The 27878-nt window shown below is 46.9% G+C and overlaps 1 protein-coding gene across 3 annotated transcripts in view; it reads right to left on the reverse strand.

The window, feature by feature from the left end:
* Window positions 1–4562: 4562 nt before the first annotated feature.
* The window catches only part of LOC142466896 (uncharacterized), a 74509-nt gene continuing 51193 nt past the window's right edge, over window positions 4563–27878 (reverse strand). Inside the window, exons 1-3 of one of the 3 annotated variants that reach the window (XM_075572488.1) lie at window positions 18512–18605; window positions 15678–15868; window positions 4563–7153 (exon numbers count right to left, since the gene is read on the reverse strand). In XM_075572488.1, the coding sequence (XP_075428603.1) occupies window positions 5218–6846 (1629 nt within the window). In that variant the 5' untranslated portion in view covers window positions 6847–7153; window positions 15678–15868; window positions 18512–18605 and the 3' untranslated portion in view covers window positions 4563–5217. Of the gene's footprint in view, window positions 7154–9248; window positions 10678–15677; window positions 15869–18511; window positions 18612–27878 lie in introns of those variants that run through there. The other 2 variants (XR_012788268.1, XM_075572489.1) reach the window with 2 other exon arrangements.

A 27878-nucleotide genomic window follows, 5' to 3' on the forward strand; every position in this document is an offset into this window, starting at 1 on the left:
GCTTTAGGAGGGGGGGGCAAAACAACCTTCTGCATCCTTCAGTTTCACCGACTCATGAAAACCTCTCACTGGTTTCTTATGCCAATCATCAATGCTCATGCGAACAGTCTGCGCATGTTAGGGCAGCATATTACTGACAAGATGCTGAATGTACTGTGGAGCAAATTGATCATCAATAGACAATCCACACTCATTCTTCCAACATTACTTAAAGCGTCTCAGGAAATCACTTACTGACTCATCACTCTTATGCTTACATGCCATAGCATCAGAAATATCCTGTCTGGATCAATTCTCTGCACTTAAAACATCCTCCACTTGTGTCCACATGTATGAAAGAAATGTAGACTCTGTCCAAGGATTGTAAGCTACCGATGTGATGGTTTTATCCCCTCTTTTTAAGTTAACAAACTTTTCTGTCCATTTAATGCCTGCATGTTTAGTAACCAAGTCCAAAAGAAAAATATAATCTGCAGCTAACAAATTCATTCCTTTTGTGGATCGCCTAAGATAACGTACACAAGCAGCAGGATTCTTCTCTGGATCAGTGCAAGCCTGAGCCCATGCCGTCATAGTAAGGGTATCAGGGGGCTTAGAAATCACCTGTTCTCCAACAGTCATGAACGGAAAAGCAGCATTCCCTGACATATCAGTATAACTCTCTCCACAGAAAACACACAGATAAATGATCACAGGGGATCACAAAAAGCCCCCAATAACTGCACTCAAAATAGGTCACACTACCAATAATAGTGTCAACTCAATGAAAGCCAGAAGTAGCCTAACCCATAAATGGGGTCAACCGCTAAGGTCACACTAGAGTGCATGAAAATAATAAAGTTTTATTAAACCAATAATTAAAACCTGACGAATGAACCATAAAAGTACATGAATAAAATCCCCATACGTTGGATGGAGGCAAAAAAGGTAAGTAATTTGTTATAATGCCTAAATAGCAAAAACAACAACAATGATGCTGTAATCAGGTATACAGCCACATGTAAGCTGTGTACAAGGCTGTGCACAAATTTCTTTTTGTTCAATAAAAAGATATACCATCAAATCCAGGGAACAGCCATGGGCACTACGTGCGCTCTCCCACCTATGCCAACCTCTATCTGGGCTGGTGGGAGGAAGCCGTGGTGTTCGTGGATGACCATTACATCTATACAGACCATATAGCCCTTTGGTCTTGGTATATTGATAACGTGCTCCTTTTATGGAATGGCACAGAGAAACTTTTGGTAGAGTTCATAAACAAACTTAACGTCAACGGACATAACCTTAAATTGACGTATGAAGTAGAAAAGGAAAGTATCAATTTTCTTGACATTACGATTACGAAACAGGAGGGTGGCAAGTTAGAAACGACAATTTATCTTAAACCTACCGCTACGAATAGTTTATTGAAGGCGGATAGTCACCACCCTAGACAATTGATACATAATATTCCTACGGGTCAATTTCTCCGTTTAAAGAGAAACTGCTCTAGCATGACAGAATTTAAGGCCCTTGCGAAAGACCTTACTAAACGTTTCACGGAAAGTGGGTATACTAAATCAGACATTAAGAAAGCCTATCACAGGTCACTTAATACTCCAAGGCCAACTTTGCTTATAGAGCATCCTGGATATTATAATGAAAAGGTACAAATGATACGCTTTATCGGCACCTTCTGAAGCCAGTGGCAATCTGTCCGCCAGATTTTAAACAAACACTGGCATATCTTACTCCAAGATGACGATTTGTCAAAAATACTACAGACTACACCGAATATGGTTAGTCGTAGAGCACGCAATCTTCGTGACCGTCTGGTATGGAGCCATTTCCAGACAAAACCCACACGTACATGGCTAGGTAACAAACCATGTGGGACATACACCTGTGGTCGTTTTAAGGCCTGTTCATCAATTAAAGTCAGTCAAACTTTCACTGACTCAAAATCACAAAGTATCTACCCTACCAAAGATTTTATCAACTGTCTTACCACAGGAGTAGTGTATTTGATCCAATGTTCATGTGGGACACAATATGTTGGGGAAACCCACAGAGCCTTCAAGGTGTGCATCCTGGAACATCTGGGTTCGGTTCGGAATAGACTTGACACTCCGGTTGCCAGACACATAAATGACATACATCAGGGAGACGCTTCGAATCTACGCTTTATGGGCATTGCGCACATACCCTGGGGCCTACGCAAGGGCAACTGGGATACAAAACTGCGACAATGCAAATGTAGGTGGATATATACGTTAAACACACTTGCACCCAATGGACTTACAGAAGGTTTCCTTTTTTCATCCTTTCTTTGATTCCTCAGTATTATTATTTGGGAAAATATATATATTTTTTCTCCCGGGGGTTTAGAGGGATCCCGGTATATAGGGCCTCGCTATTTAACATCAGTTTAGTAGGTTCCGTTTTGACTCTATAGGCGGATCCGTCAGAGTAGTCCACTCCTACACCTATATACTATCCTATATCCACCTTGCGTCTCCTTGTCTTTGACGGTTTTGTGCCTGGCAGCCTATGTGTGCATTATTGTGTACTTTGCTTTGCACAATATCCTGTACATCATTTCACTACATATCCCTTTAAGGGATTCTTTATTATTTTATGTGGGGTATATTTTTGTACATGTCATTTTATTTATTTATTTGTTTTCCCTTTCCTTCCTTTCCCTCCCCTTCCCCCCCCCCCCTCGTCGATTCCTGAGTTTATTTGTCGCAGTGATACTTAAGGGTTAATATATATCCCTACACCCACATTGCTCTGTACTACCAAGTACCACAATGAGCAAGTAGTCCGCCCCTCCTTGTTTGGGGAGGGTATATTAGGTTACACAGTCCATCCCGTGGACTGCAGCTGTGCACATGCATACACACCCTGTATGCTTACAGGTCGTATACTTACCTTGCTATATGGCCTGTTTTGAACCTGCTGGTGGTCATAAGTATTGCTTTTCTGCCGTAGGCTCTGCATTGTGATCTTATGTTTGCACAGCCTTGTGCACAGCTTACATGTGGCTATATACCTGATTACAGCATCATTGTTGCTGTTTTTGCTATTTAGGCATTATAAAACATTTCTTACCTTTTCTTGCCTCCGTCCAACGTATGGGGATTTTATTCATGTACCTTTATGGTTCATTCGTCGGGTTTTAAATATTGGTTTAATAAAAACTTTATTATTTTCATGCACTCTAGTGTGACCTTAGCGGTTGACCCCATTTATGGGTTAGGCTACTTCTGGCTTTCATTGAGTTGACACTATTATTGGTAGTGTGACCTATTTTGAGTACAGTTATTGGGGGCTTTTTGTGATCCTCTGTGATCATTTATTTGTGTGTTTTCTGTGCTATTTCCTCCACCATGCACCAGGTAGCTTTTTTGTTGTCTTTTGTTTGGCGAGCGACGTGTTCATCTGTGTGTTATATAACTCTCTCCACATTCAGAATCTGTTTCATCTCCTGATTTAGAAGCCGTAGGATCACCCAAATGACCCATAACAGTTTTACTCTGAGTGCTGTCAGACACAGAACTAACAACTTCCACAGGCAAACTTTTCCCTCTGTCACAACTGACTGCACAACGGGACCAGAGGTGGCTGCAATTATAACCTCTTCATCACTGAAAGCTGCTGGGGCAAAAGGCAGAACTGGATACAGGGAGTTTACATACGATGGAGGAGCCGTAAAGACTGGAGTCTCAGATGCCACATCACATCCGTACGGGGCAAGCTTAACCCATACCAGAGAACATTCTCTCATATATTTCTTATTCCACCCAGGGTCACCAGAAAACCACGGCCACGCCGGTCATTCAGCCAGGTGCCTCTCAACATTGATATATGAAAATCATCAAATGCACCCTCTCTAGGAAACAGATCAACAGATTCCATAGTTTCTGACCAGCCAGCAACACAGTCAACAAACGGATTGCAGTAAAAATCACCTACTGTTTGCGCAACAAATTGTTTTGGAGTCTGCCCAGGTTTGCGCTTGCAAGGCATAACTTGATTGGTCTTATTATTAACTTTGTTAGTGTAAAACTTAATAACCTCTGGCTTACCTCCAGGGTCCTTCTTACTTAAATTAGTTCCCATTAGTAACTTAAAAGAAAAAGAACAAAATAGTGGCAAACAATAGCAGCAAAGACAAATAAAATTCTTATGCTTTATACAGTATACAATGGTTGTTCACCCAGATCAGAGATGACAGTCCAGTCGTGCACAAAAATATCTGAACTCAAACCAGAACAATTTTATCAAGGGACTTAAACCCAATCCACAGTCACAATTTAGGTAACGAATTCCCAGAGGGGGTGAGACAATATAAAAATCACATATACTCACCACCGGTGTGAATTCCACTTCTCAAACACCATCTGAAAGAGTTGCCCTGCCAATTGAAAAAGGGCTGGAGGCCTTTGTGACTGGATACACACACACAGCACCGCACGCTGCAGACATCCCGGGAAGCTTTGGAACCACGCCCTGGCACTTCTAGCTCTGATCTGGTAAAACGTACAGGCCCGGGAAAAGAAAGAACCAATACACAGGCAGTGTTTCAATCCTTCCGTTTCAGTTTATTTAGTATAGGGTAAAGATATTTATACAGAACAAAGAAAACATTGGTTAGAGGCGTAACTTAGGTTAGAGGCGTGATTTAGGGGCAAGACATGTTAGTGGGGTGATCTAGGGGCGTAATTCTCCCAAGACAGGCACTGTCTGAAATACATAACTTTTTCATTGCCTACGTTATCTATAACCTTGGTTTCCATGGCAGCTATGTGGGGTGATTCGGCTTCCCAGAGAAGAAGCCACCTACAACTGATTAAAAAAGTAAAAAGCTGACCACATGAGAAAATGTATTTTAGCAAAAGCTGACTACATGATTTTAGCTAGCAAGTGCAGACAAAATGGATGGTTTAAGACAAATGCAGCTTCTAGCCTTCTCTACTGTTCCTAACAATAACTGACTAAATCCCTTCCCACATTCCCCACATACATACGGTCTCTCCCCTATGTGTGTAATCATGTGTGTGTTCAGGTTGGATAACCGACTAAATCCGTTCCCACATTTCCCACATATATGTGGTCTCTCACCTGTGTGTGTCCAGGTTGGATAACCGACTAAATCTGTTCCCACATTCCCCACATACATGCGGTCTCTCACCTGCGTGTGTCCTCTTATGTTCATCCAGATGTGATAACTAACTAAATCCCTTCCCACATACAAAAGGTCTCTCCCCTGTGTGTCCTCTTGTGTGTGTCCAGGCTGGATAAATCACTAAATCCCCTTCCACATTCCACACATACATGCGGTCTCTCCCTTCTGTGTGTCCTCTTGTGTGTGTTCAGGTGGGATAACCGATTAAATCCCTTCCCACATTCCCCACATACATGCGGTCTCTCCCCTGTGTGTGTCCTCATGTGTGAGTTCAGGTTGAATAACCGACTAAATCCCTTCCCACATTCCCCACATACATGCGCTCTCTCCCCTGTGTGTGTCCTCATGTGTGTGACTAGACTGGATAAATCACTAAATCCCCTCCCACATTCCACACATACATGCCTTTCCCTTGTGTGTGTCCTCATGTGTGAGTTCAGGTTGGATAAGTCACCAAATCCCTTCCCACATTCCCCACATACATGCGGTCTCTCCCCTGTGTGTATCCTCTTGTGTGTGTTCAGGCTGGATGACACACTAAATCCCTTCCCACATTCCCCACATACATGCGGTCTCTCCCCTGTGTGTGTCCTCTTGTGTATGTTCAGGCTGGATGACTGACTAAATCCCTTCCCACATTCCCCACATACATGCGGTCTCACCCCTGTGTGTGTCCTCTTGTGTGTGATCAGGCTGGATATATCAATAAATCCCCTCCCACATTCCCCACATACATGCGGTCTCTCCCCTGTGTGTGTCCTCTTGTGTGTGTTCAGGTGGGATGATTTACTAAATCCCTTCCCACATTCCCCACATACATGCGGTCTCACCCCTGTGTGTGTCCTCATGTGTGTGATCAGGTTGGATAACCTACTAACTCCGTTCCCACATTCCCCACATACAAGCGGTGTCTCCCCTGTGTGTGTCCTCATGTGTGAGTTCAGGTTGAATAACTGACTAAATCCCTTCCCACATTCCCCACATACAAGCGGTGTCTCCCCTGTGTGTGTCCTCATGTGTGAGTTCAGGTTGGATAACTGACTAAATCCCTTCCCACATTCCCCACATACATGCGGTCTTTCCCCTGTGTGTGCCCTTGTGTGTTTGATCAGGTTGGATAAGTCACAAAATCTCTTCCCACATTCCCCACATACATGCGGTCTCTCCCCTGTGTGTATCCTCTTGTGTGTGTTCAGGCTGGATGACATACTAAATCCCTTCCCACATTCCCCACATACATGCGGTCTCTCCCCTGTGTGTGTCCTCTTGTGTGTGTTCAGGCTGGATGACTGACTAAATCCCTTCCCACATTCCCCACATACATGCGGTCTCTCCCCTGTGTGTGTCCTCATGTGTGTGACCAGGCTGGATAAATCACTACATCCCCTCCCACATTCCACACATACATGCGGTCTCTCCCCTGTGTGTGTCCTCTTGTGTGTGTTCAGGTTGGATAACCGATTAAATCCCTTCCCACATTCCCCACATACATGCGGTCTCTCCCCTGTGTGTGTCCTCTTGTGTGTGTTCAGGTTGGATAACCGACTAAATTGGTTCCCACATTCCCCACATACATGCGGTCTCTCCCCTGTGTGTGTCCTCTTGTGTGTGTCCAGGCTCAATAAGTCACTAAATCCCTCCCCACATACATGCGGTCTCTCCCCGGTCTGTGCCATCTTCTGTAGGTTCTGGTCTGATAACCAAGTCAGACTCTTCCCACTTTCTCCAAGATCTTTTCCTGTGGCAGCTGCTAATATATATTTTTGGGATGAGAAGCAGTTACATTGTTTATTAATTGCCTTGACTGGTTGAAAGATGCATTTTCTGTCATATTTATTGGAATGTTGCAAGATTGTTCTGTCTTCATCTTTTCCATATACTCATTTGGGTGTTGGAACTTCAGATGTTTGAGAAGGTAATCCTGACTGCTAAAAGCAACCTCGCAGTGCTGGCATGGGTGGATTATTGGAGCTGGTCTTTGTACTAAATGAGACAAAAGAGTCACTGTTACACAAACTGTCTTACAAAAGGCCATGCAGGAGAGGTAAGTTGGCATATCACAAAAAGTTGAGGATGAAAGTAAACTGTAGATGTACATTGTAAAAATGAAGGGTTTAGCACAACATGTGCAGCATTAGGGCCGGGAGAGTAGATCTAGTGGGTCATACATTTAACGTGGATCCTAATATTTAACGATTTAAAGGGAAATCTCTATCTGCAAAACACCAATTAAAGTGACAGACATTTTTACAAATCCTTTGATGGATAGTAAGTCGATAGTTTCAGTTGTGAAGGTATACAGTAATTAAAAAATGTTTGTACAATGAATAGAATACGTGTCTCATTAGAAGCTCACATATCAGCCACGGGTGTTCTCATTACCGCACCATGTACCAGGTCCCTAATAGTTATAGGAAGATCCAACTTTTTGCTAAATCCCCATTGTTAAATCAGGAACCAAATGTCCAATTATTGTATTTGACATCACAGATGTTATTCAGACTTAATTAAGCTATACCAGTATTATCCAGTGAATTCCAGAACTGTGTTAATTTTTTAATACAATTGTTTAAAGGTTTTTTTAATTTTAGGGAACAAGGAGTCTGTACTTGTGTTACTGATTCTCCCCCATACAAATATTGCATTTTATTAAACACTGAGATTGATATCTATCTATCTTAGTGTTTAATAAAATGCATTGTTGGCACACACATACATATATACATACATACATACATACATACATATATACACACAGTACATATACAATAGTGATGGGGACAATGGAAACACAAAAACGATATCATTGACTGTGATTCCAAAAAAAGGAATGTGATTCCCTCCCTTTAAGGTGACATCCCAGCACGCAAAAAGGGCTTTCATCGCATGGTACATCCACCAATTCCCTTCATTACCATAGTGGTTAGCCACTGAGGTAATGACGGGGGGTTATTCAAGTATTTTAATATTGTTCATGTATTCATTTATTACTGGGTAACCATTTATCGCCAATGTGGATATCTGGGCCCCCCATTGAGATGGCCTAGTTATCCACAGTGATAATCAATGGCTTAATGTGTAAAATTTATTTTGAATGTTCTTTGTTTTGTTTTAAACGTGTATATATTTTTGGTTAATGTTTAAAATCCCATTAGCCTATTAGGGATATTGGGCATTAGTCTAGAAAGGGGGTGGAGGTAGGCGACGTGGGTGATGGCAGTAGTTGCCCTGGGGAGGGTGGTTAGGCTTCCCTTAAGGGGTGGGGGTGAGAGAGGTTAACCCCATAATTACCTTAGCGACTAGAATGGCAATGATTTACTGGCCACTAACTGGGTCAACAGGGTTAGTTAATGTTTTCTTTTAATAAAGTATTAACCCCTTTGGTATACCTTAGTAACCACAGGCATGAAATGGGTTAATGTTATTTTGATCATAGGTTTCTGTAATAATAGAAGCCTATGATAGAAATATTAACCCAATGCGGTATGTAACACATTAACGATCGCGTTAATTCCATTATCGCGAGATTGGCCTAAATATTTCACCCAGTAAATTATTACCTCGATCTTGATATACACCACCTTAAAATTGCGGTAATAATACCCGTTAGTTTATTATTTCCCCGGGTGAGATATTAACTCTAATTTAACAGAATTTTATGTATTTGAGCCATAGTGTTTTGTTTATGCCTGCGGGACAAACCAAGAACTAACCAAGCAATACTAGCCACTAAGGCTGCACTTATAGTGCCGGCGACATCGCGTCAAAACAAATGCATTGAATCAATCGCATGCGCTTATAGTAGGCGCGATGGATCGACCTAAATCTCTGTAGTCAGTAGAATTTGATTTTTACAGCAACGGTCTCACCATGTGACAAGCTTTAACCAATCACATAGCTTCTGATGCAGGGAAAAGAGGAATGTGTGTGTGTGAGATGTGCAGGGAGAGGGGTGTCATGATTGGGGGCTATGCGAGGCCTGAATAAAGGGGTCACCCCCCCTGCTGGCAGCCCCTTCAATCATGCGTGGGACACAAGGGGTTAATGTTTGTTGGGTAATAACTTGCATTCCCCGTCACATCTGTTTTGTCCCAGAATAAGGCTTCAACTCCCTGCAGCTCTGTGTTATATTCCTGCATGTGTATAAATCATGTCAGGAGGGAAAGGGTTAACCATATTGTGTGTATAATCCTGTTCCCTTCCCTCCCATTGTCGGCCCCGGTTTTCAGGGTCAGAACTGCAGTTAACCCATATCTCAGCGGGTGAACAAGCTATCCAGCTCATTTTTGGAGAGGTGACAGTGCATATATAGCCTAGGCTGCACACACATTTTGTAACCTATGAAGTTATAGCAGAAAAATATACAAGGTCTAAAATATATGGAAGGAGCGAATAATTAAGGTCCTTTGTGAAGCCCTACATTTCCAGGCCCCTGTGAATAAGTAACACCAGAGCTTAAACCTTATGCTGATCAAAAGGATGAATCCCTCTGCTTAATATGCAAGCCCGGTCTAGCAAAGAGGTGATAATCATTTCACTTGTAAAAGGTAACACCTTGGAACAAAGCTTTGTCTGTCCACTGTCACTTCAGCCAGACCTGCGGACTCCAGATATTTGGGGTCCTGTTTCCTAAGTGGGGCTACTCAAAATGTCCACTGCACATGTCTGGAGCTGTGAGGGGAGGGTGATATCAGCTCTCCCATGTTATGTGGCAATGTTTAATAGGTGTAAGTTAATTCATTGCCAATCGGATGGGGCTAATGTTAAAAACCAGGTCCCTTAGCTTTAAAAAGGTGCTTGCAGCCTCATCCCTTTGCTTCGTGTTCATTTCGGAATTCCTGTGTGACTGAATGAACTGCTACTCCTGGACATCAGGAGTATTTCATTCCCCATTACCAAGTAAGTGTTTCTGTCAATTGTTAGTTGTTTAACTGTGTCTGTCTAAAAACAAAATACTGCTCCTAATAAAGCTGACAATAGTTGAGGGAAACGCATTGAGCCCCCACATCCTACGCAGTGAGCACCATTCCAGAAGAGAGGGGACCGCCCTGTCGCGTACCTACTCCCCTTCCCGCGCTAACCGGAAGTTGTCAGACCATCGACGGATGTGACGTCAGACACCATCGACGCCATCCAGCTGCGGAAGTATCGAAGGGAGACGGCTTGGATCCAACCTCCCCGGCGTGAGACTCATTGCTCTACTATTATGTGCCTAATACTTTTGTATACATTTTGAGTACATTTCATTTAGCTTTTAGTGTGATAAATTTTTTATTTGTCTGCACCATGGTCTCTCTCCATTGTGTTTTCTCCTGAGCCATATCGTGAGAAAGAGCCCTGCATATTCTGTTCCCAGTTACATGCTGATTCTCCACTTCCTGTTTGTAAGTAGGCATTTTATACGAGCCAAGTCTTGGTATACCAGCCATCTGTGATTCTACTGCACCATCATTTTATCTTTTCTTTTTTAGGGTGTTCCTGAAATTTCGCTCCCTTCAACCCTCGATCTATAAAAACGAAATAAACCTCCAAGTTTATTTTACCAAAAGTCTTGTTCAATCTAAACCCAGAGTGTTTGAGGTATAAGTTATGTTCCACCGCGACAAGGGAGGATGTGTGTGTGATGTGCAGGGAGAGGGGGGATGTGTGTGTGTGATGTGCAGGGAGAGGGGGATGTGTGTGATGTGCAGGGAGAGGGGGGATGTGTGTATGTGCAGGGAGAGAACTCTTTAGCTGACACCTGAGAGCCAGCAAGGTAGATAAAGGATCATGTGACTGGCAGTAGTTGCCAGAGAGAGAGAGAGAGAGAGAAGCACACTGCTGCGTGAGCCCTTAGCCAGAGGGATTTCACCAAAGACTACTTCAACTAAAGTAAGGATTATTCATTTGTTTACTGACTGCTTAAAGTACCCTTATGGTTTGGTTCTGGTTTAGCCAGCCAGCCTGCTAGATAGGTCTGCTGTGTTATTAGTCAGTTTTTCTCACAAAGTGGAGCAGGATTTATTTTGTTAAAGGGACAGAGTACCCGCATGTTATGTTACTGTGGAGAAATAAAGCCACTGAATGTTTTTATTTATCCTGAAACTATAAGTGTGGACTGTTCCCTGACCTCGGCTACAGGCCGTCCTGCCACAGGCACAATAAAGCCTTATTATAATTTCACCTTATAAAAGCCTCCAATTGTGTACCTCTGTGAACGTCCGTCAACATATGGTGTCCGAAGAGGGACAAGAGGTGTCTTTAAAGTTAAAAAGGACCGGAGATTTTTATGTGAAATTTTTTTTATGCTTTTTGCCTACAAACAATCTGAGAAAGTTAGAAAAAAACCCATCATGCAGCAGAGATCAGAATTAAAAGGATACACACCACTGAAACCACACTGCACTGAAACTTACAAAAACCCAGAAGAGACTGCTGAAGTAGCTAAACCTTATTTTGCCTATCACAAAGTGTAATATGGTCATTGAAATAGGGGTTTTGCCTTCCAGCCATAGTCAGGGTTCAAGAAGTGAGTCAGCCCTTAAAAAGGGATAGGTGTTTGTTGTTTTCAAAAGATTCGCTGAAGCAGTGAATACAGATGGTGACCCACGAGTGGTACTGATTTTGCAAATAAAGGTTGCCACACCGCATAGGGCTACCAGCTGTGAATGGAGTATATGCAGAAAAGTGTGGAAATTGATACAAGACTGTGGTGAAGCAGGGGAATTTTTAGCAAACAAATGCTGAGTGTTGAGTCACCCTGCCGGGAATGAAATAATGTTTTTTTTTCTGCAAGTAAAAAAGTCTGCCTATATATATCTTGGGAGCAAAAACAGACACCCAAAGTGTGAAGTGTGAATGCCATAATACCCAAAGATGAGACTGAAAATTACTGAACTCAGGCACAAAACCAAATTCTGTTGCTGAAGCGGAGAGATTGCACCTAGCAAGTAAATGGTGTAGAGCAACTAGACTTTTTTTTACCTAGCAACTGCACATCTTGTAAACCTGATAAGAGAAAATGCATGCACAGTACTGCTGATATTGAAAAAAAAAAAACATTTCCCAAGAAAGAAAAGTCTACAGAGATGCCTGTGAGAGCTACGACCTCTACAAGCAAAACATGCCTATCTGTAGGACTACCACAATTGGGGGTTCTAGCAAATACAGTGGCAACAGCTGCAATAGTGCCTCCTGAGGTCAGGAAGAAAATAACACCTGATAGCCTAAAAATGGAGGACAAGATGCAGCGTTCCTGTAATGAACCCTACCCCACGGAAGAGTGGCCCTTCCAGTCCAATAAAGAGGAAGACATCTCTTACGGGGAACCCGAACCAAGTCACACCCACAAAACACCCCAAGAATGGTGGGGGTGCCTGAACTCGGCACAAACAGAAAAGACCGCTCCCTTTGACGAATATGATCAGCAGGAGACAGAGCGGGAGCAGCAGATCACCCAATATTTCTGTCAGCTAAAGCAACTGCAAGAAAAGCCTGGCGTATATAATGAAGCCGCTAAAATTTAAAATGAAGATGGAGACCCCAATATCCCTGAAGGGACGGTGTCATCCAAATCAAAAAGGCGGAAAAAGAAAAGCAGTTCTTCACTTACCGTGGAAGGAACAGACACGTCCGCAGATCCTGTGGAGGGAAAGGGGGACCGAGTTGCCCTGCGGCCTAGAGAAAATGGAGAATTCGTCCCACGGTTAACCGAATATCCAGAGGGCCCAAGGCAGAAGTCGCGTACCCCAAACAAGTGTCTGTCCGGTGCCAACAGTGAGGAACCCTCAACCAGTCATCCCAGGGAAGCGGAGCCGGAACCAGTGAGTGACAATCCCTTGACCAGCCCTGAAGAAGCCCTGAAAATTGCCAGGCGTGACTGTGATCTGCTCTGTGAAGAATTGGAAAGGGAGAGAGAAAATAATGCTGAGCTACATAAGACTGTGCTCGCAATTTACTCTGCGGCCATGACCGAATTGGAGGATCTCAAGACTGAGCTAGATACTGCAAAGGCTACTATTTCCGCCATGGATAAAAAGCAGAGCCAATCTGATAAAATGGTGGCTACGCTAAAACGGAAGTATGAGGAGGCACTGAAGCAGATGACAGTCTTCCAGAAAGAGGTTCACACTCTTCGTATAGAGCTGAATGCCTCACAACAGGAGGTCAACAGTGTCCGGATAGAAGTGGACGTATCTCAGAAAGAGGTTCAGACACTCCGCAGAGCACTGGATGCCTCACATCATGGGACCAACAGCTGCCGCACAGACCTGGAAGTTTCCAGAAAGGAACTACACAGTCTCACTGAGGAGCTGGACATTGCAAAAGACACTATTGGTAATCTTGATACAGATCTCAAAGTCTCTCAGAAGGAGTTTCAGACCCTCAACTTAGAGAAGGAAGTCTCACGCCAGGAGAGTGTCATTCTCAAAGCAGATGTGCATAAATGGAAGGAGGACTGCAAAGAAGCCCTGAAGAATACAGAGTCTGAAAAAAGAGAAAATTCAAGATTAAAAAGAGAAAACTTAAAACTGAAAGAAGAAAATTTTCAGTTGACAGAAGAAGTCAAGGAAAAGTTTGAAGCAGAGCACCGACTGCAGAACCAACTGCAAGGTCTGCGTACACACCTCCAGTATGCTGAGGAGAAGCAGCAAACGCTACAGGAAGAAAAACTGCAGGCTGCTAAAGAGGTTCAAGCGCTGCAGGAACGTCTGAATACCCAGTACGTCCCCACAGAGCAGTATGATGAGCTAAAGGCCATGCTGCATGTCTTCAGAGCATCATTGGAAGCAGAGCTTCGATACCAGGTGACTCTGTATGAGAGGGAGCGTGAGAAGGCTCCGAAACTGGAGCAAGAGCTGGAGAGACAGAGAGACTGTTCCATTCCCTTGAGTCAGTACACCAAGGAGAAAACAGACACAGCGGCAACCGTGACGACAAAAATTAGAGCTCCAGAATATGAAGGAGACTCTGATACAGACTCAGAGGAAGCAAAGTGCGCAGATAGATTCCCTGAGAAGAGACTTGCAAGACGCACTCAAACAGGTTGAGACTCTGCAGGCCAGTAACTTACAGATTCCTCCAATACGGAAAAAGGTATTGGCTCTGCCCAAGCACCAGTATACCACAGTAACTAATGCCCGTGAAGACAAGGGTACAGTGAGAGTTGGGGACTCCACGCAACTTTAAAACAAAATTACAAAGTTTGAGCCACCTAAGAAAGCACCAGCCAAACCTACAGCTGCCCAACAGGCAACAAACAGAGGTAGGAGTGCAGAATCAAAGCCAGAAGAATCCTTAGCTGAGGAAGCTGAAAAAATAGGACGTTCTCTGGAAAAGGAGGTGGAGGTGCAACTCAGTCCCAAAGAAGCTAAACTGGCGACTCCGTGGTGTGGAGAAACTGCAGAAAGACCGCTTCAAGAGCAGAAAACTCTAAGGGCTAGTCCTAACTGCTCTACAACTGTTGCCATACACTTTGTCTACAAAAAGAGGAGTGCCCGACGCAACAGAAATCTCATGACCGCGCACGCGATAAAAAGACTTTACGTGGAAAAAGTCCTCCTCGAGCGACTGAGGAGTGCTGATCTCAAGCACTTTCAGGAGGAGACAAAAATAAACTGGAGAAAGGGCTCCAATCTCAGCGGGACAGAGGGTTCTCTTCCTCCATCCACTCTCATTCAAGTCACAGAAAGATCTCGAATGAGAGTGGAAGGATGAGCTTTGGCCGTGGTAAGCCCGAGCTTCCCACAAACAGGGGAGGTATGTAACAGGGGACTTATCCCTGTTGACAAATGTGCCTCTAATCCAGCAGTGTGGTGGTTAAACTGCTGGTAGCAAATTAACTAACACCACCTGCCTGATTAGAGGTGGTAGAAAAAGCCTGCCTTTGAGACAGGAAGTAACTCCTTAGCTGTGACTGAGAGCTGAACTTGGGAGAGAGAGCAGAGATTGTCTTTGACTCTCCCAACAGTCTTGAGCCCTGCCAGAAGAAACAGCAGAGCTGCTTACAAGACACAGGGAAAACTTCTGAACCTGAATGCTGACACACCCTGAGGGAAGGGAGCTGAACCAGAGAAGATTTTCCCTCCAAGGAACAGATAAGATTTTCATTATTAAGAGACTGCTTATATCTGCTTATTTCATGCTATATGTTTTGGGGCTGCGAGACATGCTTGACTTAGGGAGTTGTGAATTAATTGCATGGTATTTTCACTAGAAATACTCCCAAGTGAATAGAAGCTTTGTTCCCCCCCCCTGTGTTTGGATGATTTCCTGATGAAAAAGGAATTTCACCTTATAAAAGCCTCCAATTGTGTACCTCTGTGAACATCCGTCAACAGGCGGTAACACGGCATTATTGGTTACCGCAGCTTGATGTATCCGGCCCTTTGACTCAAGTCAGGTTTAGTGATATTAAGTTCTAGTTGACCCGTAATGGTGTATGCAGATCTATCAATATTTGCAATTTAACATCAGTAATAAGACAATAGCGATGTAAAAATCACATAACACACATATTCCTGATTACCTGGTGCTGGCGCGTTACTTTTCCACAGCGTACCCCACTTGATACCAAGTGCTTTCCCATATTCATCTCCATACCAGACCAGGAGCTCTGTGTGTGGGGGGAGGTCTGTGCAGGTTCTGTAGTAGATTTCCCTGTGGTCCTGCAACGCCACAAGGTTCTGTTCTTCCTCGTTTCTCGCACAATTTACAAACCTAAAATTGGGACAGTTAGTGAGGTCTCAAAGTAATGTCTATTTTATAAAGGAAGAGTTGAAAAAAAATAAAAGTTATTAAAATGCGACTTGTCTTTTCTTTCTTCTTGCAAGGATTTGGAAAGACAATAAGTGATGGTAATGGTCACAGAGTAATAGTCTGGACAATATAGAGGTGGCATTAGCTGCCCACTAAACTAGGTAAAGTATTGTAGGTGACAGCAACCAACGTTATCCATAATGTCACCAGCTGCCTCTGGTTAAATAAGGCTTCGAAAACAGCTGCCCTGCGTTCCTAAGATGGGGAAAGACTTGTGAGGGGTGAGAGGAAAAGGAGCGCTTAGGATAGCTACAGTAGCAAGGAGAAAAGGCTGATTGTACAATCTCTTATGCGTTTTTAATCTCAGGATTTATTTAAACTTATTTAAAAAAACCATAACATTTTCATAGAAAACAAAGTAATTATAATGCCCTCATTAATCAAACACAAATGTTCCTGGAGAAATACAGAACAGGATTTCTTTCACAATACACAAATAAGTAAAACAGTTATTTTAACCCTTTGAGTGACGGAGGGGTCAGGAGATCGCTCCCTCACTGATGACAGAACGGACAGGGAGACCCCTCCCTCCTATCCCACGTAGTGATAGATTCGTCCTGCCCTGTACAGGAGCACAGAATCTCCCCTAGGAAAACCAGCAGGATTACTATGACGTAGCTATTACATCATGGGGCCAGACGCGGTGACATAGCAGCTACATCAAAAGGGCACCCAAAGGGTTCAATTGTGATGTCATCCTTTTCAATGCAGTCGTGTACTCCAAGTGATTTCATGTTTTCCCGCCACTAAGTTGGATTTAAAGCAGCAGTTTAAAAAAAAAAAGTGTGTGTGCCGAGCACGCGCATTTTAAGTGAAACTTCTTTGTATTTTGTCTCGGAAATTGTATTTGTGATGGTGATGTTTTTCATTAAAAATCAAAAAACACAATTTCAGTGTCAAAACGCAGATAAGTTTGACTTAGAACGTGTTTTTTGCTATTTGTACTTTATTTATATTAACTGTGAATTCCTCGTGTGTTTGTGGGTGTTGGTTACTGTGCGTGCCAGTAAGCGTGTGCGTCAGTCAGTGTATCACTGTTTGTGAGTCAGTGTATGTGTGTGTATCACTGTGTCACTGTGTGTGTGCGCATCAGTCAGTGTGTGTCTGTGACTCTGTGCGTCACTGCATGTGAGTCACTGTGTGTGTATCACTGTGTGTCTGTCTGCGAGTCAGTATGCGCACTGTGTTTGTATCACTGTGTATGTTTGTGTCCTCCAAGTGTGGCGCTGGGATGGAGTGTGTGCTCCAGCTTTCCTCCCTCCGCCGGAGCTGCGAAGAGGAGAAGATCCTGTGTGCCCGGTGCGGGGGTAGAGAGAGGGGAGCGGTGGCGTGTGGAACTGCAGGCGGATTTCAGTTTCAGGACATTGCGGGCTAAGTCCCGGTCAGGGGAAATTCTTATTTAGGATTCCCAGTGTAACAGGGACTTATCCCTGTTAAAGAAACTTGCCTCTAATCCAGCAGTGTGCTGGCTAATTGCATATCAGCAATTAACCAACTCCACCTGGCTGATTAAAGCTCTCTCAGAAATAGCCTATTCTGAGACAGGAAGGAGAATTCCTTAGTCTCACAATTGGGGCTGACCCAGGAAGGACTGATGTCTTGAGCTGCAAAGAGACTGCAGGCTGACAGCAAGATAAAGGGGAGCAGACCCTCTATACCTGGAAGCAGACATTGCCTTAGCACACAAGGGTGCGGACACCAGGAGAGCAGAGAAGCTTTCCCTACTGCTACAGAAACAGACTTTCTTATGGGGCTGTTATATATGTATGTGTGTGTGTGTGTGTGTGTGTGTGTGTGTGTGTGTGTGTATATATATATATATATATATATATACAAACCTATACATTTGCTCGCCCCGGGCGAGTGGATTTAACCCCCGAGCGAGTAAATATTGGCCCATTCAGCACACGTTTGGTACTAGGTGGCGAGTAGATTTTTTTGTGTGGCGAGTAGATTTTTTGGTGGGGTGTGTGTGTGTGTGTGTTCAGTCTTTCTTTACCGGACGAGAGAATGGTAATGTTGTTTTTCTATTATTTGAGACTAGCACCTGTCTATATGAACCAGTACATTGAGTGCAAGCTGTGATGTGTTTTTTTATATATATATATATATATATATATACATATATATATAATTATATTTTATACTCATGTTTTCACATATTTATTGGTTGTTTATCACATCACTTTTAATTATACACTATTAGCGCTACTCTGTTAGTTTTATATATATATTATATAAATGATGTAGAGGTATCCGTACCATGTTAGCCGAGCTTTAATTGTCAAAAATGAATAGACAATACCGTTCTGTGGCTAACGAAATGCTTTTATTCTTGCGAGCTTTCGAGATACACTGATCTCGTCTTCCGGCGATGTTACAACGAATGAAGCTAAAGAGGGGTTTAAACTTAAAAACAGTGCATACTGGAATGTGATCCGTGATGGAAGACAATCCCATCCCCGTGCAGTTTTATGACTAGAGGTGATAAAGACAGTGTGTGTGTGTGGGTGTGGGTGCGTGTGTGTGTGTGTGTGTGTCTACCTCTGAGCTGTGGTCTCTCCTCTCCCTGCTGCAGTCTCAGGTTCACTTTCCCGGAAGTGGAGACACTGACTACATCCAGGTCACAGCTCTGTGTCCTACTGCGCATGCTCACACTAAGGGGATCATGGGAGGTGTAGTTTTTAGACTTCAAAACGGATCACATGACACATACTGTTTAGATTAGAAACAAGACAGTAACATTTCCCAGGCACTGTGCTAGGGGAAGATAGTTTCTGTTGCATGTAGCTGTGTATATTCTTCTTGGTCCTTAATATATCTCAGTAAAGCTGCTTCAGTTCCTTCCTTTTGGCTGATGTTGATATGAAGGAGGTAACCTGGATATAACATAACCCCTGAGGCTGTAATACGTAAAATAAACAAACACGCACACACGTTCTCGACAGGGCTGCTGGTTTTGTCTTTGAAATGCAGATTGTCCTGATTTTATCATTTAAATTATTTTCCAAGTTAATAATAAGTGCCCCCCTGCTCCCTCACACAGAGCCCCCCCTGCTCCCTCACACAGAGCCCCCCCTGCTCCCTCACACAGAGCCCCCCTGCTCCCTCACACAGAGCCCCCCCTGCTCCCTCACACAGAGCCCCCCCTGCTCCCTCACACGGAGCCCCCCCTGCTCCCTCACACAGAGCACCCCCCTGCTCTCTCACACAGAGCCCCCCCCTGCTCCCTCACACAGAGGCCCCCCCTGTTCCCTCACACAGAGCCCCCCTGCTCCCTCACACAGAGCCCCCCCTGCTCCCTCACACGGAGCCCCCCCTGCTCCCTCACACAGAGCACCCCCTGCTCCCTCACACAGAGCCCCCCCCGCTCTCTCACACAGAGCCCCCCCCTGGTCCCTCACACAGAGGCCCCCCCTGCTCCCTCACACAGAGCACCCCCTGCTCCCTCACACAGAAGACCCCTCTGCTCCCTCACACAGAGCACCCCCCTGCTCCCTCACACAGAGCCCCCCTGCTCCCTCACACAGAGCCCCCCTGCTCCCTCACACAGTGCCCCCCTGCTCCCTCACACAGAGGACCCCTCTGCTCCCTCACACAGTGCCCCCCTGCTCCCTCACACAGAGGACCCCTCTGCTCCCTCACACAGAGCACCCCCCTGCTCCCTCACACAGTGCCCCCCTGCTCCCTCACACAGTGCCCCCCTGCTCCCTCACACAGACCCCCCCCTCTCCCTCACAGAGTGCCCCCCTGCTCCCTCACACAGAGCCCCCCCCTGCTCCCTCACACAGAGCCCCCCCTGCTCCCTCACACAGAGCCCCCCTGCTCCCTCACACAGTGCCCCCCTGCTCCCTCACACAGAGCCCCCCTACTCCCTCACACAGTGCCCCCTGCTCCCTCACACAGAGCCCCCCTGCTCCCTCACACAGTGCCCCCTGCTCCCTCACACAGAGCCCCCCCCTGCTCCCTCACACAGAGCCCCCCTGCTCCCTCACACAGAGCACCCCCTGCTCCCTCACACCGTGCCCCCCCCTGCTCCCTCACACAGACCCCCCCACTGCTCCCTCACACAGAGCCCGCCCACCCTGCTCCCCCACACACAGCCCCCCCTGCTCCCTCACACAGAGCCCCCCTGCTCCCTCACACAGTGCCCCCTGCTCCCTCACACAGAGGACCCCTCTGCTCCCTCATACAGAGGACCCCCCTGCTCCCTCACACAGAGCCCCCCCCTGCTCCCTCACACAGAGCCCCCCTGCTCCCTCACACAGAGCACCCCCTGCTCCCTCACACCGTGCCCCCCCCTGCTCCCTCACACAGACCCCCCCACTGCTCCCTCACACAGAGCCCGCCCACCCTGCTCCCCCACACACAGCCCCCCCTGCTCCCTCACACAGAGCCCCCCTGCTCCCTCACACAGAGCCCCCCTGCTCCCTCACACAGTGCCCCCCTGCTCCCTCACACAGAGGACCCCTCTGCTCCCTCACACAGTGCCCCCCTGCTCCCTCACACAGAGGACCCCTCTGCTCCCTCACACAGTGCCCCCCTGCTCCCTCACACAGTGCCCCCCTGCTCCCTCACACAGACCCCCCCCTCTCCCTCACAGAGTGCCCCCCTGCTCCCTCACACAGAGCCCCCCCCTGCTCCCTCACACAGAGCCCCCCCTGCTCCCTCACACAGAGCCCCCCTGCTCCCTCACACAGTGCCCCCCTGCTCCCTCACACAGAGCCCCCCTACTCCCTCACACAGTGCCCCCTGCTCCCTCACACAGAGCCCCCCTGCTCCCTCACACAGTGCCCCCTGCTCCCTCACACAGAGCCCCCCCCTGCTCCCTCACACAGAGCCCCCCTGCTCCCTCACACAGAGCACCCCCTGCTCCCTCACACCGTGCCCCCCCCTGCTCCCTCACACAGACCCCCCCACTGCTCCCTCACACAGAGCCCGCCCACCCTGCTCCCCCACACACAGCCCCCCCTGCTCCCTCACACAGAGCCCCCCTGCTCCCTCACACAGTGCCCCCTGCTCCCTCACACAGAGGACCCCTCTGCTCCCTCATACAGAGGACCCCTCTGCTCCCTCACACAGAGGACCCCTCTGCTCCCTCACACAGAGGACCCCTCTGCTCCCTCACACAGAGGACCCCTCTGCTCCCTCACACAGAGGACCCCTCTGCTCCCTCACACAGAGGACCCCTCTGCTCCCTCACACAGAGCACCCCCCTGCTCCCTCACACAGTGCCCCCCTGCTCCCTCACACAGTGCCCCCTGCTCCCTCACACAGAGCCCCCCTGCTCCCTCACACAGAGCACCCCCTGCTCCCTCACACCGTGCCCCCCCTGCTCCCTCACACAGAGCCCCCACTGCTCCCTCACACAGAGCCCGCCCGCCCTGCTCCCCCACACACAGCCCCCCCTGCTCCCTCACACAGAGCCCCCCTGCTCCTTCACACCGAGCCCCCCCTGCTCCCTCACACCGGGCCCCCCCTGCTCCCTCACACAGAAGCCCCCCCCTGCTCCCTCACACAGAGCCCCCCCCTGCTCCCTCACACAGAGTCCCCCCCTGCTCCCTCACACAGAGCCCCCCTACCTCCTGCTCCCAAGGCAGGACAAAGCAAATAGTGTGCTTGAGACCAGCACGTCATCACAAGAAAAGTACTATTATGCTCAGCCGATTGCAGAGGCAAACGCTGAGCATATAATGGAGGAACAGCTGATCGCTGAGGAGCTGAACAGCAGAAACGGCTACTAGAATCAGAGCCCTGATTTGTTGCTGGGCGGGTTCTGCACAGCAGGGACTGATGAGGAACATCAGCAACAAGGTATTGATCAAACTCTGGACTGGAGCCTGCTCCTGATGCTGACATCACTGGGCGGAGCCTGCGTCTGATTCTCAGAATACCCCTCCCCCCCCACTTTGGGAGCGACCTCCGAGCACTCCAGGAATGGTTTTGAGTGGTATTTCCGGTGGAATGCCCGAACTAGACGTGGAGCATGAAGTCGATCTATGGGGATCCAGGAATGTTCCTCAGGGCCAAAACCCTTCCAATGGATCAGGTACTGGATTGTACCTCTGGGTACCCTGGAGTTCCGGATCATCTCAATTTCAAACTCCTGTTTCCCTCCACTTGGACAGGTTCCGGAGGAACAGACCTGGGATCCTATAGAAAGGGATTTAGTAGGGATATATTAAATACAGACGTAATCTTCATGGAGGCTAGAAGGTGTAGCCAGTATGCCACCATATTGACCATCTCGATGATATAGAAAGGGCCACTGAATCTGTGAGATAGCTTAGCCTTTAACCTGATGTTTTTGGTAGAAAGCCATACTTTGTCACTAGGATGATATGTTGGTTTATCACGATGATGCCAGTCAGCCTGTCTCTTTTGCGTGGTCACCGCTTTTTGAAGATTTTCCTGGATCTTCCCCCATAGCTCCTGTAGCTGCTGGCTCTGCTTAGCCACGGCTGGGACTCTGGATGCGGCTCCTGAGAGGGAAGAGCTGAGGGATGAAAAACATAATTAGCAAAGAAGGATGACTCCTGCGATGACTCGCTCCGCAAGTTGTTATGAGAGAATTATGAGAGTCTCAGAGATGAAACAACAAATATATTGTTTCAAGGACTGGTTAGTTCGCTCTGTTTGTCCATTAGACTGAGGGTGATACGTGGATGAAAAGTATGACACTCCAAGTTCTAGCAAAAAGCCCTCCAGAATTTGGAAATTCATTGAGAGCCCTGATCCGATACAATGACTTGAGGAGCTCCATGAAGCCTGAATATTTCCCGGATTAAGCATCCTTCCGAATCCCAGGCCACCAGAAGTTTTGTTCCAGTAGTTCGATGTTTCTCCTTTCACCATGGTGACCAGAGCTTTTGGAACTATGACCCCACTCCAAGACAGAAAGGCGTCCTTCTGGAATCTTGAGGCCACCAGGGATTTGAGTTTGATGCAGAACGATGTCGTCTAGGGAGTCAAAGGTAGTCGCCGATATGATACGCAAAGACAGAAGAATGGGTTCTTTGCGGTTGTCCACAGTGTCGTCGACAAGGAATTACATAGTTACATAGTAGATGAGGTTGAAAAAAGACTTCCGTCCATCAAGTTCAACCTATGCTAAATTTAGACAACAGATACTTTATCCTATATCTATACTTACTTATTGATCCAGGGGAAGGCAAACAAAAAAAACCCAGAGTCATATCATCCAATGATATCTCATAAGGGGAAAAATAAATTCCTTCCTGACTCCAAGAATTGGCAATCGGATTAATCCCTGGATCAACATCCTTCCCATGTATACTTATTTGGTATATCCCTGTATACCTTTCCTATCTAAAAAGACGTCCAACCTTTTTTTAACACATCTATTGTATCTGCCATCACAGTCTCCATGGGTAATGAATTCCACATTTTAACTGCCCTTACTGTAAAGAACCCTTTCCTTTGTTGCTGGTGAAATCTCCCTTTCTCCAACCTTAAGGGATGGCCCCTGAGTCCTTTGTACTGCCCTTGGGATGAATAGTTCTTTTGAAAGCTCCTTGTATTGTCCCTGAATATATTTGTATATAGTTATCATATCCCCTCTTAGACACCTCTTTTCTAATGTAAATAAATCTAATTTAGCTAGTCTCTCCTCATAAGTTAGATTGTCCACCCCTTTATTCATTTGGTGGCTCTTCTCTGCACTCTCCATAATGTATTTTCTTAGGATTGGTGCCCAAAATTGTACTCCATATTCAAGGTGTGGTCTTACTAATGCTTTGTAAAGGGGCATGATTATGTTTATTTTCCTTCCATCCACTGCCGTTTGATGCAAGATAAGATCTTGTTTGCCTTTGCAGCTACTACATGACTTTGGGCACTATTGCTAATCCTGCTGTCGACAAGCACTCCTAAATCCTTCTCCATCAAGGATTCCCCCAATTTATCCCCATTTAATGTGTTTTATATAACCACCACCCTAAGCCACTGGGATAGGTCTGGATTGCAGAGTTGTGGACTTGTAGCCCGGTCAGGCTAGGAGAATGGAGAGGGTAGAGGGTACTTGCCAATGGTCCGGGTTTGGAGAGAGTAGAATGATCGAGGTTCGTAAGCCGTGGTCATGGAGTAGATTGTGTAGAATGGTTGAGATCCATAAGCCGTGGTCGTGGAGTAGAGAGTGTAGAAGTCTGTTAAACAAACCGTGGTCCGGGGGTAAAGAAGCGACCGGTCAGGCACAAGCAGGGTCACAACAGAGATACGGATTGCAAACAGAGACAGGTACTCAGGCTGCAAATAAGCACGGTGCATAGAAGGGTCTATTCTCAGCAACAGCCAGAGGGCAGAATAAGCCTAAATACAGGAGAGAACCAATGAGGGAGAAGGGGGAGGAGTGGTTCAGATGTAGGTACAGCGGTAATAGGCTGAGGTTGGATGTGGCACAGGTGTAGCCTAGCTGAGGTTAATGCAGGTATTGACCTTATTTATAAGTGCACGCGCGTGCAGCACGCATGTCAGGGGTTACCGTGCGATGCGCATGCAGGTGGGATGCGCTGCGTGCTCCCGGGAGGTGGGGGTGATGCGCCGATGGAGTTGAGGCATCAGCGAGGCTGAAGACACGGTCGCGTCAGCCGTTGCAGCGGAATGTGGGCAGAAGTGAGCGGCATGGTGCGGTGCAGGGAGGTGCCCCCAGGGTGGCCCTGATAGTACCCACCCCTTGAAGGGAGGTCACCAGACGACCCTGAGACGGTTTTGAGGGATACCTGTGGTGGAACTCCTGAGTTAATTTAGGTGCGTGTACCTGGTCGTGTGATATCCATTTCCGTTCTTTCGGGCCGAAGCCCTTCAAGTATACTAGGTACTGAAGTTTTCCTCTCGATACCCTTGAATTGATGATGGCCTGGACCTCGAACTCCTGTTGCACCTCCACTAGGATGGGTTGGGGTAATATGTTCCTGCTGGTAGATAGATTGTCTAGTAGGAAAGGTTTCAGGAGTGATACGTGAAAAGCAGATGGAATTTTCATTGTAGGAGGTAACTTTAACCGGTAGACGACCGAGTTGATTCTCTCTAGGATGGGGAATGGTCCAATGAATCTAGGTGCTAGTTTAGGAGAAGGTACCTTGAGTCGTATATTCCTAATAGAGAGCCAGACCTTTTGACCAGGAATGTAATTAGGGGTCTCTCGGTGGTGGTGATCGGCTTGTCTTCTATGGAGAAGGGCGGCCTGCCATAAGTTGTTTTGAATTTTCTCCCAAGATTTCTGAAGGAGTCAAACACTGTTCTCCACTGCAGGGACCCCAGAACTGGGAACTGGGGATGGAAAGGTGGCAGGATGGAAACCCTAATTAATGAAGAAGGGAGACTGTTGGGTGGATTCGTTGCGTGAGTTATTGTGTGAATTCTGCCCAAAGAAGGAGTTCTGCCCTATTGTCCTGGGCGTCTGAAGCAAAGCAGTGGATATATTGTTCGAGTGAGTGGTTGGTCCGCAAGGTCTGCTCGTTGGTCTGCGGGTGATAGCCAGAGGAGAACTGTAGCGTGATGCCTAATTTCTTACAGAAGGCTCTCCAAAATTTAGACACAAATTATGACCCCCGATCTGACAGTATAGTTTGAGGTGTGCCTTGGAGCCTGAAGATATCCTTGGTGAAAGTTTTGGATAGTCTGGCGGCGCATGGTAGTCCCCGGAAAGGGATGAAGTGTGCTTGCTTCGAGAAGTGATCTACCACTACTAAGATCGTATCCATGCCCTTGGATGTGGGTAATTCGATGATAAAATCCCTCAAGAGATGGTTCCAAGGCCGATTGGGAATGGGAAGGGGTTGTAAGAGACCTGGAGGTTTGCTGAGGGGCGTTTTGTACCGGGCACACCTAGCACAAGAAGACACGAAGCTCCTGATGTTCTTGCGCATGCCTGACCACCAGAAGGTGCGTTCCAAGAGGGTCATAGTCTTTCTAGTACCTGGATTACCTGCTGTCTTGGAAGCGTGTTCCCATTCCATAACTTGTCTATGAATACTGGGAGGAGTGAACAGCCGTCCTTCTGGAACCTGTAGGCCCTCAGGGATGTTATTCTGTGCCATTCTGATCTCTGAAAGAGCGCTGAAGACGTTTGCAGAAAGAATGCATGCCGGAGGGAGGATAGATTCTGGTTGGTCCTCGGATTTGTCCTTGTAACGGTCGTGGTCGCCACAAACCGGGACCAGACCGAGGTGGGGATTAGAATACAACGACTTTAGGCCACGAAGCCGGTTCTGGAATTCGTACTCGTTCATAGCAGGGTCAGGGTTGGAGAGGCCAGGGTAATCCTTTGACACGCCAGGGTCTGGGTTGGAGACAGTAGAAACATGGATATCCAAGCAGGGGTTCGGCAACGTGAAATCAGGTGTGCTCCACTTCAGCGTAGGAGCGGCAGCAGTGCGGGAGTGGCCTCTGCGTGAGGAGCAGGAATGGCCCATGGTACCAGTCACAGCAAAGGGAGAAGGAGACCGGAACAGGCACACCACAGGGCAGCGCTGGCAAACCAGCACTTCAGCACAGGAGTTCAAAGCAGGCCTCAGAGGCGAGAGAACAGCAGACCTAGGACTCAGAAGGCAGACCTCTGCTATGGGAAAAGGCCTCAGGCCTAAGGGAAAGGGGAGCTGAAGGATTGTGCTGGGGTTACAATGCTTCAGCACAGGAACCAGGTCACGGCCTCTGAAATGGAGATAGTCAGCAGGCCCCAGGAACAAGAACCAGGAACAGGTAACAGAATACATGAACAGGACGGCCAAACAGGTAGCTTGTGGCAAACACAGTTACATCCTATGAGAAAGGATTATGCTCGGCACTGATGCAATGTAAGAGAGCAGTATAAGAAGGCCAGCGGGCCAATCCCAGGAGAGAGGTGTGAGGGCATTCCTCCAATGAGGGAGCACCGAGGCAAGACTGCAGTAATTGCCAGCACAGGTGGATGTGAGAGGAGGTTGTCTGTAAACAGCACAGTTCTGTAAGGAAAGGGTTTCCACCAAACCCAGTAACGGATTCCTTACAGTACCTCCCCCCCCCCCCCCTCTAGGTGAGAACTCCAGGCGAACAGGACTACTCATAGATCTGGGGGACATAGAATTGTTCCTGAATTGTCTTAGGCGGGATGTAGAACCGTACCACAGTGTCACGATGGACACCAACTTTATCAACACATTTATATTTTTGGGTACTCGATTGAACAGAACAAGGAGCTAAATAAATTGCGATTTATTTCCTTGATAGACAAACACACGACAACTTCAGAATACACTTAAAACAACACTTACTGGGGTGGGGAAATGAAATAAATGGTCTTTTCCACGAAAGCACAAGAAATGCAGTCTTTGGGTAAAAGTCCTGTGGCTGGATCGCAACTTGCCGATCCAATATCTTGGCCACCGCAAAGTATTTCGTAGCAGTTCGTAGGAATTCATTCGGGAGTCCTCGGGGCTAACGAATTCCGTAGTTTGGGGTAATTTCTTGGTTGCGTTGGTATTAACCCCTTGCATACTGAAACCCTGCCGCTGCGCTTGAACGAAGTGCTGCGTGAAGTGTAGTTACATCTTGAATCATAAGAAGAACCAGAACAACACCGGGGATAGCTCGGCGGGCACAGTAATAGGGTGCTTCTTACCATCCTTAACCTGTGCACCCAATCCCCCTCGTGGGAACAGTTAACCCACCAATAGCCGCGTTGCCCGCAGTTTGCAAAGCCGGGCAAAAAGGCTTCCCGGTTTGCAGCGCGCATGTGTCGGCTTGACACCCGGGCAATTAGCATACCTGGGATACACCCTTTTTTCTGGCGCACCCTTGTCTGAGGTTTGGCTCGAAGGTGTCAATGGCCCAGGATCTGCCACTCTGCAACATCCCGGCCAGTTTCACACCTTGGATCTCTGGGCCTTTTCATCCCTGCATTTCCTATAGACAT

This window comes from Ascaphus truei, chromosome 15 (assembly GCF_040206685.1).
Source record: "Ascaphus truei isolate aAscTru1 chromosome 15, aAscTru1.hap1, whole genome shotgun sequence".
NCBI classification, from domain to species: Eukaryota; Metazoa; Chordata; class Amphibia; order Anura; family Ascaphidae; genus Ascaphus; species Ascaphus truei.